The sequence below is a fragment of the Pongo abelii genome, chromosome 6 (assembly GCF_028885655.2).
Source record: "Pongo abelii isolate AG06213 chromosome 6, NHGRI_mPonAbe1-v2.0_pri, whole genome shotgun sequence".
NCBI lineage: Eukaryota > Metazoa > Chordata > Mammalia > Primates > Hominidae > Pongo > Pongo abelii.
Window position 1 is genome coordinate 37,280,866 of NC_071991.2, and position 19,440 is coordinate 37,300,305.

The 19,440-nt window shown below is 46.4% G+C and overlaps 1 protein-coding gene across 1 annotated transcript in view; it reads left to right on the plus strand.

The window, feature by feature from the left end:
• Nucleotides 1-19,440, plus strand: part of PKD1L1 (polycystin 1 like 1, transient receptor potential channel interacting) — a 184,156-nt gene that overhangs the window by 110,573 nt on the left and 54,143 nt on the right. The window contains exons 31-43 of the mRNA XM_063725988.1: nt 1,145-1,337; nt 3,141-3,224; nt 5,045-5,252; nt 7,632-7,738; nt 8,548-8,764; nt 11,170-11,343; nt 13,010-13,120; nt 13,214-13,286; nt 13,866-13,912; nt 14,998-15,160; nt 16,898-17,033; nt 18,126-18,210; nt 18,648-18,824. Coding sequence (XP_063582058.1) covers nt 1,145-1,337; nt 3,141-3,224; nt 5,045-5,252; nt 7,632-7,738; nt 8,548-8,764; nt 11,170-11,343; nt 13,010-13,120; nt 13,214-13,286; nt 13,866-13,912; nt 14,998-15,160; nt 16,898-17,033; nt 18,126-18,210; nt 18,648-18,824 — 1,775 coding nt within the window. The remainder of the gene's footprint in view (nt 1-1,144; nt 1,338-3,140; nt 3,225-5,044; nt 5,253-7,631; nt 7,739-8,547; nt 8,765-11,169; nt 11,344-13,009; nt 13,121-13,213; nt 13,287-13,865; nt 13,913-14,997; nt 15,161-16,897; nt 17,034-18,125; nt 18,211-18,647; nt 18,825-19,440) is intronic.

A 19,440-nucleotide genomic window follows, 5' to 3' on the forward strand; every position in this document is an offset into this window, starting at 1 on the left:
TTCCTAGATAGGCCGTTCCTGGGTCAAATGGTAAATGCCTATGTGGTTTTGGTAAGTATTGTCACGTTTACCTCCAGCAGTGTCTGAAGCTGCCTGTTTTTCCACTTCTTTGCCGAAAGGATGTATTTTCAAGCTATTGAGTTTTGCCAGTCATATAATTGAGAAATGTTCATTTTAATATGCATTTTATATGAATTAAGTTGGGTATTTTTTCATATATTTAAAGCCATTATCCACTTTTTTTCTGTGAATTGTTCATATATGCCCACTTTTGTATTGAGTTTGTTTTTTCTTGATGTTTAAGAGCTCTTTATATGTTAGGGCTATTTTTAAAATAGTAATTTATCCACCATTTCTTGTAAGACTCATAGATTTTGAGCCACCGTTCGAAATTTATCTCTTACGTCCAGATTATAAAAGAAGTCATTCATGTGTTCCTTAGTACTCGTGCAGTTTGTTTTTGTTTTTTCTTTTATATTTAGATATCTGATTTGCTAATGTTTATTATTATTTTTTATAGCATGAGGTGCCCATATTTTTACAAAGGGCTAATGTCTAGTTGTCCCAACACCACTTATTAAAAAGTCTTGGGCAATTTTTAAATAAATAGAATGTTAAATACTTCTGCTTCTAAATACAAAAAGTAGGCTAAACATAAAAAAAAATGATAGGCTAAAACTCCATGGGTCATTGTGCCATCCTTACCAGAATGGGTTCAGACCCCGGGTATACTGAAATTTCGCAGGCTGGCTGACAAACTGGCGAGGAGCAGGAAGTGGGCTTGAATGGCAGCTAAAGAAACTGACTCAACCCTCTTCCATCCCCACAGGGTCAGGGGGTGTGGCCTGTTCAGGGTGTCAGGGGGCACTTGGAACATAAGGGATGCTAGAAACACTGTTTTTCTTCCCAATTCTCTACCATTCCTCAATTCATATCTGCATCCAGGAGCTTTGACTGGGTGGATTTAATCCAAATTTAAATGCTTCAGGGACAGGAAATGGCTAGAATTTGATGCTGTCTTTCAGTTCTTGCTCATCTGTAGTCCTTGTCCCCACGTATCTGCCTACTCTGTCTGCGTTTGAAATGGAGAATGCCTTTCTGCAAACCTCAGGTTGTACTTTTTATTTATGTTTTCTCTTTTTAGATGCCCGTGTAGGCTATTTATCCTTATTGGATGCTGACTATGATAGAAAACCTCCAAACAGATATTTAGCTAAGGCAGTGAACTATACAGTACATTTCCAGTGGATCCGATGCCTGTTTTGGGACAAGAGAGAGTGGAAATCTGAACGTTTCTCTCCACAACCAGGGACTTCTCCTGAAAAAGTGAACTGCAGGTATAGACACAATTGAGAAAGAATCTGAGATTTTTAGTAAATGACTGCATTTGGCCCAACCCCTAGAGCCTTTCCTGAACCTTGTCCATAAGAAGCTGGAGCACTCTTGGTTTGTGCAACTCTCCAGCCTGTGTCAGTTCTCTCATAGCCAGTTCGTGTGTCAGCCTTGGTTCTCCCACTCTATGGGCTCCCAAGGAGCAAGGGCTGCTTTATAGACTGTCCTCGTGTTCCTCCTTCCTGTGGCGACTGTCATGGAGGAGGTGTTTAGTAAGTGTCTGTTGAAGACATGAGTCAGTGGATGAGTGATAGATGAACCTATCAGTTTTCTTATCATAGAAGTGCTGACATCCTCTGAGTAAGCGGTTTGTAGTCAGGCAGGTGGGACCCTCAGCTCTCACCATGCCCCCATGTTGCCCTGAGAGTCCCTCATCTTCAGAGAACCCTCCACAGCCTGGTGGTGAAGGTGTGCTTTCTGAAGCAAGAAAAGTTTCTGCGCAAACATGAACGGCCTCCTCAGGAATTTCTGGGCATATGAGTCATGTCACTAAATTAGAAATTATTTGTCATCTAGCTGACAGACTAACAATTCTATAAGAGGCTCAGTTCATTCTTTTTTGTTGCCCTTACCTTTCATTAGGATAGAGATAAACAATTATTAGGCATATTTAGAAACAGAAATAGTCATTTCCTTTTAAAAAATAAATAAGCCATAAGACATTATATTTTGTGATTTCCTGTTAGGAGGCAAATATATCCAGATCATACCTTATCAGTGCAATTCATAGCCGTTTTGATTTTCTTATGTTTCACTCTTAAATTTTTCTAATGCCATTGCTAGGAGCACATCCAAACTTACTGGTAATGGCCCAATATTTTGCTTCAATATTAAATTATTGATAAATGCATTAATGCAATCATTCATTCTCCATTACATAACTACTCTCTGCTAGGCACTTTTTTATGAGCCAAGGGTACAAAAATGAATAACAGGCCCGGTGTGGTGGCTCATGCCTGTAATCTCAACACTTTGGGAGGCCGAGACAGGTGGATCACTTGACGTTAGGAGTTTGAGACCAGCCTGGCCAATACAGCGAAACCCCATCTCTACTAAAAATACAAAATTAGATGGGCACACACCTGCAATCCCAGTTACTTGGGAGGCTGAGGCACAAGAATCACTTGGACCTGGGAGGTAGAGGTTGCAGTGAGCTGAAATCACACCACTGCATTCCAGCCTGGGCAGCAGAGCAAGACTCCATCTCAAAAACAAACAAACAAACAAACAAAAAATTAAAATAAAATAAATCAATAACACATAGGACCTGCTCACAAGATAATGAGGGTGAGATAGACTTTACTTTTAAAAAAGGAGACAGTGTTTACAGTGATTGTCAGGGTAGGATATTTGTAATGCCAGGGACTGGCACTTAGGCAGAGGAGTTGGCCGGAGCTTGACTAGCAGCAAAGCTAGGCTGTGACTGGGACCCGAGAGCCTCAGGCTGCAGCCATGCTGTGGAGGGCTGTCATGAAGACCGCCATGTGCTCTGGAGTCTTGCATCTCAGGACAGCCTCCATGGGAGCCGTGTGCCCCAACACACAGATGTGAAGAACTCTGGCACATCAGAAGAGTCCTTCATTTCTAACTTACGTTTCAGGTGAATCTTTTAAACTGGGTCTTAGTCATAAAGTTATCATTATTGCACTCTTTCTTCCTTTTCACATTCCTTTAACCAACATGCCATTACACTGTCAACAGCTGCTCTCTCCACACATTCTGTATCCTCATCCGCATTTCCCTCCTAGCTACCATCGCCTCGCGGCATTCGCTCTCCTAAGGAGAAAGCTGAAGGCCAGTTTTGAAGTGAGTGACATTTCCAAGTTACAGAGGTAAGTTCCATTTCCTACATAAAGACTTCATAGACTTTATTTGTTTTACTGTTCACTCAGGATGCCCACATATAATTCCGGGGGTGCTTGAAATCCACATTACTTACTATCATTGCGTTTTTGAAATGTGCATATTAGTAGATAATTATCTTTAAATATTATATAGTTGAATATATATGTATATATCTTGTCTCTCTATACTTAAATTCACTGATGAGGGATTTATAAACACAAGAAAGTCAACATACTTTTCATACTTTTAAATTTAGTTTTAGTTCAGTGTGAGTTTGGTCAATTATTATTGATAGGGTTGATATCTACAATGACAATAATGCCTAAAGAGCCTGTCCTGGTTTATGTTTATTGTCATAGCCTACTTATTAATAGCTCCCTCTTTCTCTCTCTGGAGTATCCCATTTTAGATAATAGATTTAAAATGTACACTATTTTTATAGCCACTTTTATATGAAATGGTTATATTTAGACTCTGAGATATGAGTAAAGTGAATGTAAGTTGATATGGACAGGAACCTTCCCTGTCTTATTCATCAGTGTCACCCTATATTTAATACAATGCTTAGAGTAAATATTTGCTGAATGAATATCTAGGGCAGAGTCTGCATTTTCTGGGGTGTTGAGAATTTTTTTCTCCTTATATTCATATAATAGGAAACTCTACATTACTTTATTATTTCATCAATCATATTACTTTATAGACTAGTTGGTGGACCAGATAATTAGTAAATAAGACATGAACTGCTAATGCAACAGATGTTGGGGTGCAGAACAGGTCACTGGTCATTCAGTGATCAGGGCTCAGAAGACAGCAGCCTCAACCATGGTGTCTGCGGCATTGATACCACTGGGGCTGGGGCAAACCATGGGGGAAGCAGCCCTGGAAGATATCCAGAGAGAAGCAACACCTGAAGTTCTACAGGGGCTATCTGGCCAGAATCCGAAAGGTTTCAGAGTATTGTCCAGGTGGAAGGATATGAGCACCCTGTAGAGCTCATGGGGCAGAGCTCTGAACAGGCTCTATCTTGGTGGGAAAAAAGATGGCAGGTGAGAAACCAAGAGCAGAGCCCAATCCTCAGATGAAATCAAAGAGCAGACTGCCAGGGGATGGGGCGGGCAACATCCCCGTGTGACATAGACCCTGATGCCCACCCTCTGAGATCCCATCAGACATCTGTAAGACTCCAGTTAGGTTAGAGTCCCTGCACAGCGCTTGATATGAATGTCATTCTACGGATCTGTGGGCTTTCAGTGATCTCTCCCCAGCCAGTGTTGGTGCCTGGGAACAGGTAGGTAGAGGCTACAGGTAGGGAAAAAGCAGCACCATCCACAGGGGCGGCGGGAGGCACAGGCAGGGTCTTCAAAACGTCACCAACGTCTCCTGGCCTTGTTCTGCTAGCAGGAGAGGGAGAGAGGGAGGAACATAATGGCACCTGCATGTTTCAAGAATTTTGTATATTTGTATTGCTTAATCTTTACAATAGCAGCAAGATTGGCATTCTTAGCCATAGTTCACAATGAAAGTTCCTCAGAGGCAGCATGGCACAGCCGCCTAGCACAGAGGCTGGTCCATGACAAGGTTTCTTTGGCTCTGGAGTCCATGCTTGTGGGATGCTGCTCACTGGATCACAGGCCAGCTCCCTGCCTTCAAAGCCCTTCTAACTCAGCTTCCAGCAAGTGTAAAAATGTATCAGTGAAGCCCAGCAGGGACTTTTGTGTGTAAGGGGCTAGGGTTGGCAATCAGTCTTTTCCTATATGCCTATTTTCATGAGCAATTTTCTTTATATCTCTCCTTTTGTTTATAGCCACCCAGAAAACTTGCTTCCCAGTATTTTTATTATGGGTTCTGTGATTCTTTATGGATTTTTGGTCGCTAAAAGTAGACAAGTAGATCATCATGAAAAAAAGAAAGCTGGTTACATCTTTCTGCAAGAAGCTCCCCTGCCCGGCCATCAGCTATATGCGGTCGTCATTGACACCGGCTTCCGAGCTCCGGCCAGGTTGACCTCAAAGGTAGCTCGAGCATCTGGGGGTACTCTTTGATGGTGTCTAAGCAGTGTCAACATCAGAAGTGAGGATTTGGTGATTTGGCTGCCCCATCTGTCACCTATCACAGCAGCCTCATCTCATTGCTGAGGCAAGGCTTGCCTGCCCTTTCCACTGCCCTCCCTTGGCCTGCACATCTGTCAGGGTGAAGAGCAGACCCCTTCACCTTCTGCAGCTGCTCCAATCCCTTCTCCTTCTGTCTCCACGGTGGAAAGCAGCCCGGGGAGATATGTTCTGTCTCTGAGTGGATCTTTGAGACTCTGAGAATGAGTTGTACTCTTCTGAGTTTGGGGCCGAAGACGACAGTCCCAGAGAAGCTGGTGGAGGATGAAGGCGGGGTGGGAAGAAGGATGCAGTGGAGGAGGAAGAAATAGGCTAGCACTGGGCCCAGTGGAGCAGGGGTGCCGTGGTGAGCTGTGGAGGTGAGGTCTGCAGGGGCGGAAATTGAGCCCGGGCAGAGCCATGTGCAATTCAAAGTGCGTGTGACACAAATCCCTCAGAGAGGGAGACTCCCTCTGCCCTTGGAACTCACACTCCCGTTTCCTGAGGGAACTATGGTTACTTTATGGAATCAATAGGATTGGGGTGTGGATGTGAAAGAGTTAGATGGGAGGATGCATGAGATGGGGTGCCACAGTGTAGTAGGATAGATGGGGACACAACATATTTTTAAAGCTTATGCGGTCCTTACTCACCATAAGCCCTTCATCTACCAACTGTATATTTAAATTGTCTATCAGATAAACATACATGTATATATTCACAAGCAATGCATACACATAGGAATGTTCTTAACCTAACAAAGGAAGATTTAGTGGTGAAGCTTTAGATGATTTCTAAGGGATGTCTGCTGTCAGCACTGCTATTTATCATTGTACTAGAAATCCTGGTAAAAACAATAAAGCAAGAAATAAAACAGGAATACAAGGTTCCGAAAGGGAGAAAGAGATGGTTCTTCGCACAGGATGAGGTTGTCTACATCGCAAATGAAGAAGCATCTTCACTCTAATGATTAGCACTAATAACATTAAAGAAACTTGCTGAATTTGTGATTAAGAAAAAATCATCAAAATAATCTCTACAAAACAGTAATAACTATTTATAACATGAAGTTGAAAACAAGAACCTCTTTGTCACAGTAAAAAATGGTGGGGTGCCTAGAAGTGAATTCATCAAACCCCACATACAAGACCATCATGAAGGAACTATCCCTGAAATGCATAAGAGATCTAAATAAAGAGCTATGTTCATGGATGAGAAAGCCGATTTTCCTTTGTCATTTCTCCCAAATTAATCTATAACATTAATAATAATAGTGTGAATGAAATTCTATTGATATACCCACTTTACAAATGAAAACCTAAGGCATAATGAGGTTAAATCCAATTAAATCTGTTCATAATTCCAGGAAGGTGTTTTGTGGAACTTGGAAAACTGATCCTAAAGTTCAGGTAGAAAAGAATACAAGAGAATTACAAGACCAGTCATGCCAACTCTCAAGAGAAGAACAGGGCAGGGGCCTCCCAACTCGATATCCAGGCTTATTTTGAAACTATAGTACCTGAGATCGTGTCGTGACCTCAGGAGAGGTACTGAGGAGGGATTTCTAGGGAAGACTAGAGGAAAGGGTGCACTGTTTCAAAAAATATTTTGGAACAATAGCTGTCCTTGTAGAAAAAGGTACTATTAAATCTTTACATCATACACACAAAAAATGAACTCCAGAACATTAGAGACAGAAAGATGAAAACACAAAGTTTAGAAACTAGTCAAAGAAAATATACACTTTGGAATAAGGAAGGATTTCAGAAACAGAAATATCTTTCTTAAATGAAAATTTGATAAGTGACATTACATCAGAATTGTTCATTTCTGTGTGACAGAAGATACCAGTGAGGAACGACAAGCCCAGCCAGATTGGCATGTGCCTCCCCAGGGTGTGCCCGCAGGTGCATGGGTACCCTACTCCCTGTCCACGCTCCTCTGGCGTCTCCCCGCCAAACCACAGGGAGGAAAATGGTGTGCCCACCGTGGTGTTCTCCTGCCCTCATGAGAAAACAAATGCCCTCCCAAATCCTAGTTGGGATCTGGCTTTTCTAGATCAAATAGGTGAGGAAATGGCCAATTCTACCAGGCTCCACTTCGAGGCCCTCCTGTGGCTCTCCAGGGAAGCCTGGGACTGGACGTGCCCCCTCATCCCCTGGCTCCAGGCTGTGGCACTCCACCGTGCGGATGGTTTTGAGGAAGGGTGGGATGCTGGGAGAAAGTGCGAGGAAGCCCTGCCCAGCATTGCATGGTGTCTGCTGTGAAATAGCCTGAGTTCCTACCCCTGTTCTTTGTTTTGAGGTGTACATTGTTTTATGTGGCGACAAGGGACTGTCAGAAACCAAGGAGCTCTCCTGTCCAGAGAAGCCCCTGTTTGAAAGGAATTCCAGACACACCTTTATCCTGAGGTATTCCAAAATATTTCACTGCTAGATTTGGGAAAGAGAGGCCAATCAGAATTGGTGTAACCTTATCACAAATACAAAACAGTAGAATACATAACATTGGTCTCTAATAGTGAGCATCGATTTATATACAAACAATTTTATGATGTATTTTTACAGTTTGTTATTCTGAGTAGATTAAACAATAGGTTTATGCGAGGCAAGGAAGGAAGGAGGGTGGGGGAAGAAGACTTACTGATTTTACATACTAGTAAAGTTCATAATCAGTGTTTTCTATGACACTAAACCTTCTGACCTTAACTAGGTTTGTCCTCGGTTTGGAAGAGCGAGGACACATGGTGTCACAAAGATGGTGGGGTTGGAGAAAGAGTGAATTTAACAAGATAGGATGCAAGCACCCGGCGTCTTAGAAAATATGAAAGGACTGAACTAAATTATTTTTTCTCCTGGTAAATTTCATGTATGATATTTATAGGTTTGGAGTATTATGTCTTCATTAAGAGAGAAAAGGTTAACTTTAGACTAATCCACACCAGAGACAAATACGTGAACAAGAGTTGTGTGACTTTGGTTTGAGAAAGCTGGTGGATATTGAAGGCCTGAGTGCAGGGTCACTGTGCTTGGTGGGATTTCCCATCCTCTGGCCGGGTTCCAGGGGGCTTCACATGTCACTCTGCATGTCAGTCACCTTTGACATGTCCCATCCACACTCTGTGGGCCATCAGTGCCTTGAGGGTGAGCATTGGGGCTGATGGGATGCCAGGACCACACCGTCACCCACCCGGCTGAGACACTGCCGTGTGTGCCTCCAGCGCTCCTGCCCAGCTGGGCCTGCTGAGGAAGATCCGCCTCTGGCACAACAGCCGTGGGCCTTCCCCAGGCTGGTTCATCAGCCACGTGATGGTGAAGGAGCTGCGCACGGGACAGGGCTGGTTCTTCCCTGCCCAGTGCTGGCTGTCTGCCAGCAGGCATGATGGTCGCGTGGAGCGGGAGCTCACCTGTCTGCAAGGGGGACTTGGCTTCTGGAAGGTAGGCTCCCTCCGGGTGGCCTCTCGTGGCGCACCCGGCTGACCGGCAGAGCATGGCACCTGTCTCTGCTTCGCTTGCCACAGTTGTGTCTTTGAACTCTTCTAAAATGTATTCCTCTTTTCTTAGTTAATTACCAAGATATAAAAATATTAAATGATACATTCATTAAGTGGCCATCCAAGCATGGATTAATTACCCTTCACAATTATTAATTATTGCAGTAATGCTTCTCTGTAATTGTAATAGCATTTCTGGAATTTATGGTTGCTGGTGGTCTGTGATGTCTAGAGGCCCATAATTAAAGACTTTTCAGCGCCCTGTGTGTGTCCCAAACAACCTAGATAACTATCAATAGAGTAATTACAGATGTGGTACAGATGTGGTCAGGTCCAGGATGGCAGGAGATGGCCAAAGTGACAAAATAACAGATAACCTCACAAACTAACCATGGAAGTTGTGATTTTTGCATGTCCTTTCCGTCTTTCCCTGTATACAAACACATTTCATACAATTGTGATGATAATGTCATGCATTTTGCTTGCTCTTTCTTTCTTTCTTTCTTTCTTTCTTTCTTTCTTTCTTTCTTTCTTTCTCTTTTTTTTTTTTCTCTTTTTGGAAATGGAGTCTCACTCTGTTGCCAGGCTGGAGTGCAGTGGCACGATCTCGACTCACTGCAACCTCTGCCTCCCAGGTTCAAGTGTTTCTCCTGCCTCAGCCTCCCGAGTAGCTGGGACTACAGGCACACGCCACCACACCTGGCTAATTTTTGTATTTTTAGTAGAGATGGGGTTTCACCATGTTGGCCAGGTTGGTCCTGATCTCTTGATCTTGTGATCCTCCCGCCTCGGCCTTCCAAAGTTCTGGGATTACAGGCATGAGCCAACACGCCTGGCTGCATTTTGCACTTTCTTATTCAACATTTTAGAGTAGGTCTCTTCATGAATTTTTAAAACATATTTCAGGGCTATATAGTGGCCCACTCTGCATGACCATTTGCTGAAGACCTGTTGGGCATTTATAGCTTTCTTTCATTTATGGACAATGAATGTAATGGACAACATTGTGGGAACTTTCATGTGTGACTCTGTGTTCCTGATGAGTACTTCTTGAAGCTGGGTCTCAAACAGTGGTAAAAGCCCAGTGAACTCAGACAGTCCCCAGTGTCGCTGGACCTTGCCAGGCCACTGGGCTTTCTTTCCGACCTGCCCTATTGCCACCTGCCTTGACGAGAGGCCCAGGCTCAAGGCCTTGGCATTTTCAGGCCTGACATATTGCTAAGCTAGTAAGAAACATGATCACAAAGGATTTGAAACAAGTTTTCAATCAGCCACAGCATGTGGAAATTCTTCAACATCTAAAACTGAAGGTCCATTCAACTGGGGCTTCCCCTTAGATGACTGTTTCCATGTGAGAATGACTGTTTAGCTGAGGAACCGTAGTTAAAAATGGGAGACATATGTTGCTTATCCTCCAGCTATTGTGCTTGAGAGCTTTTTGTGAGAAACATAGGCTTATTAATTTAGTCACGTATAAGCACTTGTGTGTGCTGTGAATCAAGCGTTGCTTGTTGGCTAGTCTATTTACATAAAGAAGATATATTCTCGTTCTGTTAGTACGATTTTTCTGGCATTTGCTTCTGTGCTCAGCTCATATTCCATAAGAGCAGTTCTGTATATACTTTTGTTTTTTCTAGAACAATGTTGCGCCCCATGCATTATTTAAATTGAACTGGAACTTAAAATTTAGTGCAATTCCTAAGCAATGTATCTCCCACTGTGTGCCAGACACTGTGGGCTACTGAGGACAGAGGTGGAGGTGACTCAGCCCCACTCTCAGTGCACTCAAAGCCCAGTTGAAATTAACTGTGTTGCCAGGGAAAGTTCTGAGAGTGGAGGGGTTTTAGGAAGTCTCTTAGGAATATGAAGGAGAACCAAGGAGAGACTGATCAGAAGCTCTGGAGAGAAGTTCTCCTGAGGCTGGGAGTGAAGGCATTTGAGAGCCAGACAATTGAAGCTTGGAGAAGCATGTGCCAAAGCTCAGGAGGTGCCAGGGGAAGGCCAGGTGGGCCAGAGTCCAGCGTGATAGGAGCGTGGCTGGAGCGAGGGGGCTGCCAAGGAGGCGGAAGGATGAGCAGCTTCGAGAGGCCTAGAGTGAGGTGCTATTCACCTGCACCCACGGCCCACCTAGTACCCAGCTAACCAGCCAGGATAGCAGAGCCAGAGAGTGTGGGGAGTGCAGTGCCGTCTACCTTCACCGTGGCCCACCTGGTACACAGCTAAGCAGCTGGGATGGAAGAGCCAGAAAGCTTGCGGTCTCTGCTCAGAAGATCACTTAACAGTCAGGATTTTGCTTTGTTGACAGAAATGCCCCGTATCAGGGAACACTTCTCCTGCTTTCCATTTCAGCTTTTCTATTGCAAGTTCACAGAGTACCTGGAGGATTTTCATGTCTGGCTGTCAGTGTACAGCAGGCCCTCCTCCAGCCCCTACCTGCACACGCCGCGCCTCACTGTGTCCTTCTCCCTGCTGTGCGTCTACGCGTGTCTCACTGCCCTGGTCGCTGCTGGAGGGCAAGAGCAGGTGAGAGCCATCGCTTTTCCTTACAGCAGTTTCCAGATCCCAGACTACACTGTGGCCCCTTTTTGCCTAAGAAATCAACAAAGCTCACAGTCCTCCGAGAAAAGTTTAAACCAGGGGAAGCAAGCCTGGCTACCTGGGGACCAGAGAAGGAGCAGAAGGGCTCTGCCCGGTGTGGCACTGGGTGGCCCTGCACAGCCCTGACTCTGCTGTCTCGGTGGGCAGCTGCTGTGTGGGAGCTCGTGCCCAGGCCCAGCAGCAGAACTTTTCCAGACAGGCTGGCAGCCAGTTGTCTTTGAGAACTTGAATTTTTTTTAAGTTGGCAATTCATTTAGATTTTAAATAAATCCTCTGGACAAAAGAACGTAGAACCATTCTGATGGCCACATCTTCCCTCAAGATGCCAGTTTGCACTGGCAACTCTGGTCTGATTGTTCCTCATGAGATGTAGTAAATTACTTCCAAATCAGTGTCAGCAGTTAAAATGGAGACTCTCCCTTTCCTGAGGAAAAAACAACACAGCAGGACGTGGGCTGAGGGAAAACTGACTTGTTTACTACGACAACATCATGGCCATTCATGCACCCGATGCACTGGGTTCCCCGCTGGGTCGTGATGCGGCTGGAGAATGTGGTGACAAGGTCCGTTTCTGAGGTGGGGGTCAGCGACCCATCCATGGGACAGCCAGGCATAGTGGCTCCTTTATGACACCAGGTATCAGAGAGGTCCAATAACAATTATGGATTGGTGGGATTAAAAAAATAACAGCGCACAGAATTTGTAAAAACAGGATAAAGAAATATCATCAAGTAGCAGGAAGGGAACAGCTCTGTCCACCTGGAAATAGACCAGGGCCTGTGGTGAGGAAACCTACGGTCGGCCTCTTCTTTGAAGCCGACATGTCTGATGTTAGACCACTGACCACTTCTCTCTGTTCATTGGTACTTTGTGGGTTTTGATGCCTTGCTGGATTGTAGCCATAATTCAATCCATGGAGCACGTGCCTGGTAGAGAGTGAGTGCTCGGCAACCATTTGTTCAATCCAAAAGGATTTGTATAAGAAAAAAAAAATGATTTCTTGTGTTTTTTTCACTCCTGGGGTAGAAGGGCCTTTGCTGGATTCCTTCTGCTTGTATCCACCATATCAGTTCTATACATAGTTCTATTTTTTTCTTAGAACAATATTGAACATGAAGCATTATTAAAATTGAATTGTGGCCGGGCGCAGTAGCTCACGCCTGTAATCCCAGCACTTTGCAGGGCCGAGGCGGGCAGATCACCTGAGGTCAGAAGTTTGAGAGCAGCCTGGCCAACATGGTGAAACCATGTTTCTACTAAAAATACAAAAATTAGCCAGGCGTGGTGGTGCATGCCTGTAATCCCAGCTACTCGGAAGGCTGAGGCAGGAGAATCACTTGAACCTGGGAGGCGGAGGTCGCAGTGAGCCAAGATCTTGCCACTGCACTCCAGGCTGGGTGACAGAGCAAGACTCCATCTCAATCAATCAATCAATTGAATTGTAACTTAAAATTCATGATTCATGAAGAGAGCACTTTAATTAAATATAATGTATGTATTCACATTACATGTATTTGTAATTACACAATGACTGCGTTTTAAGCGGGACTCATATTGAGTTGGTGTAATGGCTGCTGTTGGTTTGTTGCAGCACCAGTTGGATGTCAGCCCCACCCTTGGATCCTTCAGGGTGGGTCTCCTGTGTACCCTCCTGGCTTCTCCAGGGGCTCAGCTCTTGTCCCTGCTCTTCAGGCTCAGCAAGGTACCTGCGACTTGTCCTCATGGCCCTGTTCTCCTGAGCAGCCCCTTCATTGCTGGGGAACACGCTTGGTGAACCACCTCTTTCCTTCTGCAGGAAGCCCCGGGGTCTGCCCAAGCGGAGCCGCACAGCCCACTTAGAGGAGGAGCACAGACCGAGGCACCCCATGGTAAATGTACATTAAAACTCTCAGAAACTCTCCGTGGGGCTGAGCCTTTTGCACCAATCTACTAAGTAGAAATTGCATCTTCTGCTTTCAATTTGCATTATGTTTATTATGAGTAACGTTGAGCATCATTTCATATGTTTAAAAGTCATTTTATTTTCTGTGATCTGTCCATTTTATTTGCCCACATTTATATGAACCTTATAAAATCCTTTTTTTTCTGAGTGACATATAAATACTTTTCACCAGCTAAGTAAAGTAGGTCTTTGTCAGATGGATAGTGAATCCATTTTCTAGTTGCCAGTGCCATTTATTTTATTAATTAAACATTTTTCTCAAGCTGCCATGTTTCCTTAGGGCAGCCTCAAGTGGGTGTGAGGGTTGCCCAAGCCAATATCAGGACTGAAGCATCAACAAAAGTCCTCGTTCTAGCCTTATCCTCTCAGAAATACTCATTCTGGCTGAGTCAGGAAGGAAGTATTTGCTGAAGGAAGTAGTGTCCCTGCTAATCCTTAAACATATCCCTGTTTAAATGTATCACCCCAAAGCATCATACATTGGATTTTTATTTTTTTGAATCAGGTCCTAATTCCTGGAGAAGGATACCAGACGCACAGGAGCCATGCAAGGTAAATCAATCATTATGCACGGCAGCTAATCTTCTAGCATGAAATGCAAACAATTAGATTTCTCTGGCATCCTCCCTTGGCTATGGTCTGGCCATGGATGGGTCAGGCTCAAGGTGAGACAGACACAGGAAAAGATCAATGCAAGACCTGTTGTGCTGGCTGGGGGCCGTCCTCCCTAGAGGGAGGTCCGTTTCCCAGGACACATGCCACGGCAACCCGGCTCTCCAGGTGGGTCAGAGAGAAGGGGTCTCAGCAGAGGCCTGAAACAGGAAGGAAGTGAAGCCCAGCAGAATTTGGAAAGCCCTGTGTGTCTACTCAGTAAATACCAGCAGGACCATGGGAGGGACACTGTGGAGCAGCAAGGCTTGGGGTGATTGCTCAGTGAGCTTCTCCACCTCCTTGTGAGGAGGGGGCTCAGAGAAGCTGCCCCAGTGCTGGGAGCTCCGTTCCAGGTCTCAAAGAGGCCTGTGACACAGGGCTGTTGGAGGGCAGCTTCTAATGGCACAGCTGCAGCACCCCATTGCTATAGTGCTTTTCGGATCTGTGTGACTGCCCCTTTGCTTACGTGGGATTCTGCTCTGTGGGACCTGTGAGGGCACACATGGTGCCCTGTTTGCCAGGCTCTAACTCTCTGGCGGCAGCTCCACCGCTCCTGTTCCTGAGGGTGGTACTCTCGATCCGCTGCTGGAAACACAGCGTGTCCCCCATGCCCCAAACACCATGCCAGAGCTCTGCACCCTCCCCACTTGGAGGCTTTGTTCAACCTGTTGCTCTTGGCTGAATTCCCCTCTGTGGCAGGGTCATGCCTCCCAGAGAACCAGGGGCAATCACCCTGACTGCATGGAGCTGCTATTAGGCCACCAACGTTTCCCCAGGGGCACCCACCGTCCTCCAAGGGGTATGAAGGAGCCGGCTCCCAGGCTGCCTGTGCTTCCTCCCTCAGAAGTCTTTAGAGGCCTGAGCACCACACCCTGCCCAAGCCAGGCCTGTCCTCTGAGAAGGCAGCAAGCCACACCACTGTTGAGCGTCACATGTGAAGCCCTGTCTATGGAGATATTAACCTTGGCATGACCTTGTCATTCTAGCATCCCGCATCAGTCATTCTCTCTGGGAGTGGCAGGGCCCAAAGGAAGGCGGCAAGTGACAATGGCACAGCTTGTCCAGCCCCTAAGCTGCAGGCTCATGGGGCTGACCACAGCAGGACTGCTCTGATGGGGAAGAGCCACTACTGCCCTCCCGACACTCAAGGTAACTGTGGCTTGCAACCACAGCCCCCTTCCTGCCAGTCCAGCAGACCTGCAGCCATTGGGAGAGGCAGGGCAAGCAGAGTCACAGTTGGGCGAAATGTCACTGAATACTCTAGTCTCATCTAAAAACCAGGCATAGGACCACCCAAAACTGAGGCGTCCAGCTTTCCTCCAAAGTCTTGGTGCTTTCTGGCAGGTACTTAACATAAGTTTGGTCAGATCTTTTTAAAAGCCAATAATACACTCATAACCTTTTTAAAGTATTCTGGAATTTGAAGATTTGCATTTTTTAATGCTAATGACAGTGAACGATAGTCCCAGCTTCCAATTATGCTGGAATCTCAGCAATGAGCTGGTAGAGGCAGGGATTACCCTAGAACAACCAGGGCTGTGCCCAGGGAGATTGAATCCTGCTGCACTCCTAGGAGGGTGGCCAAGTGATGGCAAAGAGGAGACTGTGGTGGGCCTGGCCTGGCAGGGGTGTGTGGCTTTGGGATCCTAGAGCCACGTGGTACATGAGCAGATGGTTTTCTCGAGGCTCCAGCTCAGCCCAGGTCCTGGTGTGCTGGATTCAGGTGCTCGTTCACAGTGGCTGGCAAGGCCTGTGCGTGCAGCTATGTTTGGTTGGGCCCGTGCTGCACAGCACCTTACACACAGTGAGGCACAAAAAAGATCCTTTCTGTGAGTGAACAAGCTTCAGGCAGGTGAGCCTTCAGTGTAGGCACAAGTATCAGCAGTAGATCAGAAGGGAAACTCATCCCAAGGACTTACGACCCTCCCAGACAAGCTGGACACGTGGCCTGGGCTGGAAGGGAGCACTCAGGAGTGCAAGGCTCACACTGGCAGACCAGCCACCGATGAGGTTGTGGAGAAGGTGTGGCTCAGGACGACACCACTGTCCCAGCCACAGCTCACATTCTTTGATTTATGTTCAGCCAGTGTCCCTCGGTTTGCCTAATACCAGCTTCCCAGCAAGAGCTCCTTAGTTGTTGAAAGGTGTTGTGCTCAATTGCCCTAGGTTGACATGGCATCCTGCCTCTAAGAGCAGTTGCTAGAAAACGAGCTAAGACGGCTGCACCCGGAGATATGAAGAGCTGTATGGGGCAACCTTCTGGTCTTATACCTGGCCCTGGGGAAATCACACAGCAGAGAGGGAAGGATGAAAACTGCAGGGGACCAGTCACAGCCCTGTCCCTTGTGGTGTGTGGGACTTGATCCAAATCAGGGCAGACCCTCAGGTTCCAGGTCAGCCTGCTTAGTTATTCGGGGTCTGAAATAGAAACTGACCCCTCTGCCTCTGATGTTGGGGACCCATAGGTCCCTATGCAGATCAGAAGAGGAGATCCCTAAAAGCCTTCTGAGGGCACAGCAAGGCAGGAGTTGCTGCTCACCACCCCCATCCTGACCCCAGACCCTTAGGTGAGCACCAATGTCCCAGCTCAGCAGTCGGGCAGGAGTTCCCTTGTTCTCAGCCTATGTGTTCTATTCAGGACCCCAAGGGATTGGAGGAGGCCTGTGGCTAGGAAGGCCCTCTGCTTCACTCAGTCTGCTGATTCAGATCTTAATGTCACCTGGAAACACCCCCAACCCCGAACACACTCAAAAATCACATTTAACCAAATGCCTGGGCACCCTGCGACCCAGTCTAGTTGACACCTAAGATTCACCACCACACTCCGCGTGGATGGAGATGCCGAGGTCTCTTAAGCTGCCTTGTCTCTGTCCTACTCTTCCGCAGCACCCAGCAGTGGTCTGGAGGGACTAATGCCCCAGTGGTCAAGGGCCCTTCAGCCTTGGTGGAGCTCTGCAGTGTGGGCCATTTGTGGGACCGCTTCTTTGGCCTGCAATTTGGGGACAGGATTTCTAGCCTACAGGTGAGCTGTAGAGTTTTTCAAACATCCTCAGGTCCTCGGATGGAAAGTCTCACATTTGTAAATAAATCCCTGCATTTCTGGGAATTCATCAGATGCAGGCTCCAGATGTCACTATTGCTATTTTCTCCCTCATTTCTCCCTCCCACCTCCTGGGGTAAATAAAATCCTATGCAGATCCCAAAGGGTGGCTTGGCCTGGCCAGCCCTGCCGCGGCAGCAGGCCCGTATGGGGTCCAGATATTAAACAAGAAGCTGCAGGACGCCCGCCCAAGGAAAGAAGGAACCCAGCTGCAGAGTTCCTGAGAGGAGCAGGTTCCCAGCCAGGAACTCTGGCTAGAATATACTGTTCATGGTCTCCCATCATTTGAAAAAGCATATGCCTTTGGGACAGGGATTATGATGCATGTGTCACAGATTCTGATCCTGTCACTCCGGCACATGGTACCTCTCTGGCTTCTGTACAGCTTGGACTCGCCATCGGAGACCCCAGGGTCACTCAGTGTGGTTCATAAACCACAAAGAGTAGCTGCAAAGCCAAGGCCCTTTCTTCCCGTCTCTTCCCTCTCCTCGACTGTAGATGTTGAATCACTCTGTGAGGATGGGCAGGTACTTAGACCTCTCTTGTGCCTCAGTTTGCTCTTCTGTAAAATAGGAACATCAGAGAGCTTAATTCTTAGGGCTTGGGGAGGAACAGCTGAAATATGAAAGCAGTCCTGTTAGCATCATGCCTGCCCCTGCGGAGCGCCCGCCAGCATCCAGCTTTGTTGTTGTTGCTGCTGTTATTATTATTATACCCCAACCCATTTTCCTCCCCCTTCCCCTCTCTGTGCTCTGTCTCATCTGCCTGTTGGGTTTTCCTTTCTCTTTCCCACTAGGCAGCTTCAGGGAGGTCGATGTCCTCTTGGCAGACAGGGGTTCCCCTCCGATGAGCAGAAAGACACTGCCCATGTCCAGCACCACCCCCACAGCAGGCTTCCTGCCACGGCGAGGCCATGGGCCCTCTCAGGCAGTGTCCCTGTGCTTAGGCAGCAATGACTGCTGGGTGGCCTGCTCCCTTAGAGGGTGCTGACCACCACACTTTCCCTGGGGGCAGGTTTGGCCAGGAGCAGTGTGTGCGGTGGCTGCACCTGCTGTCCCTCTCCGTGGTCTGCTGTGTTTTCATCACCCAGCCACTTATGGTAAGAAAACTCTCCATGGTAGAAGTGCCTTCCATCAGCAGGGGACCTAGATGGGAAGGGGAAATAGAGGCTTCATTTTGGTTGTGTATGACTTTTCTTTATACCCTGATTTCAGCTGTGGTGAGAGAGAACCAGGAGCTAGGCTCTGTGCTAAGCTGCACATGGGCCTATTCTTTAATCCTTATAAAAATCTTTGAGGAGGGAACCACTTTAACCCACATTTTTTATTTGAGGAAATTGAACTCAGAGAATTTAGGTCTCTTGGGCGAGGCCATGCCTGGTGAGTAGTTGGGCTGGGAATCTAAGGCAGTGACTACTGGTGTCTTTAAAACTGGGAGATGGAGTCCTGTTCATGATTAGGGGACAGGAGGACAGCTCTGTGTGGAATGAACACAGACACAGGGCGGCTCTTTGCGCTGTCATGTTTTTCCTTCCAGGTATGCCTCATGGCCTTGGGTTTTGCTTGGAAAAGAAGAGCTGACAACCACTTTTTTACTGAGTCTTTATGTGAGGCTACCAGGGATCTGGACTCTGAATTGGCAGAACGTTCCTGGACTCGCCTCCCCTTCTCTTCAAGCTGCAGTATTCCTGACTGTGCAGGCGAGGTTGAAAAAGTAAAAAAAAATTACCTATGCAGTGCAAATTGAGATTTAAAAAACTACTTTATGTTCTATCATGCATATCTGAATGTAGGCCTTGAATTCAGATTGGGTTGCATCTTTGGAGACCCATGAGATGTCTTAATTTCTTATGCTTCTTTGCACATACCTATATGATAGATGAACACATAGGACTTTTTTTTTTTTTTTACTCCAATCCTAAAGAAGTTAGAGCATCAAGAAAATGAGCATATTTTAAAATACTGAAGCAAATGAGAACTCTAATTCTTGGCCATGATTTTGGAGAACTTTTAGGCCATTTGCCCTTCAGTGAACCCACAGAAAATGTACTCCTCCCCATCCTTCCTCCCTCCCTGCTTTCATAGCTTTGTCCCTTCCTCCCTCCCTTTCTTCCTTCTTTTATTCAGTTTTGCCTGTTGTATGTGTAGCATTCTGTTGGGCAGTGTGAATGATATGAAGGAAGAGAAAGGTCTACTGGCCACCGCAAAGACGTTCACAGGCTCATTGACTTAGTGCACATGAAATGCACGTGCAATTCTGTACTCTTGTAATAACCACAAGTCACTTATGACCAAGGACCCAATCCCAGTTCATTTAGAGTCAGATCCCA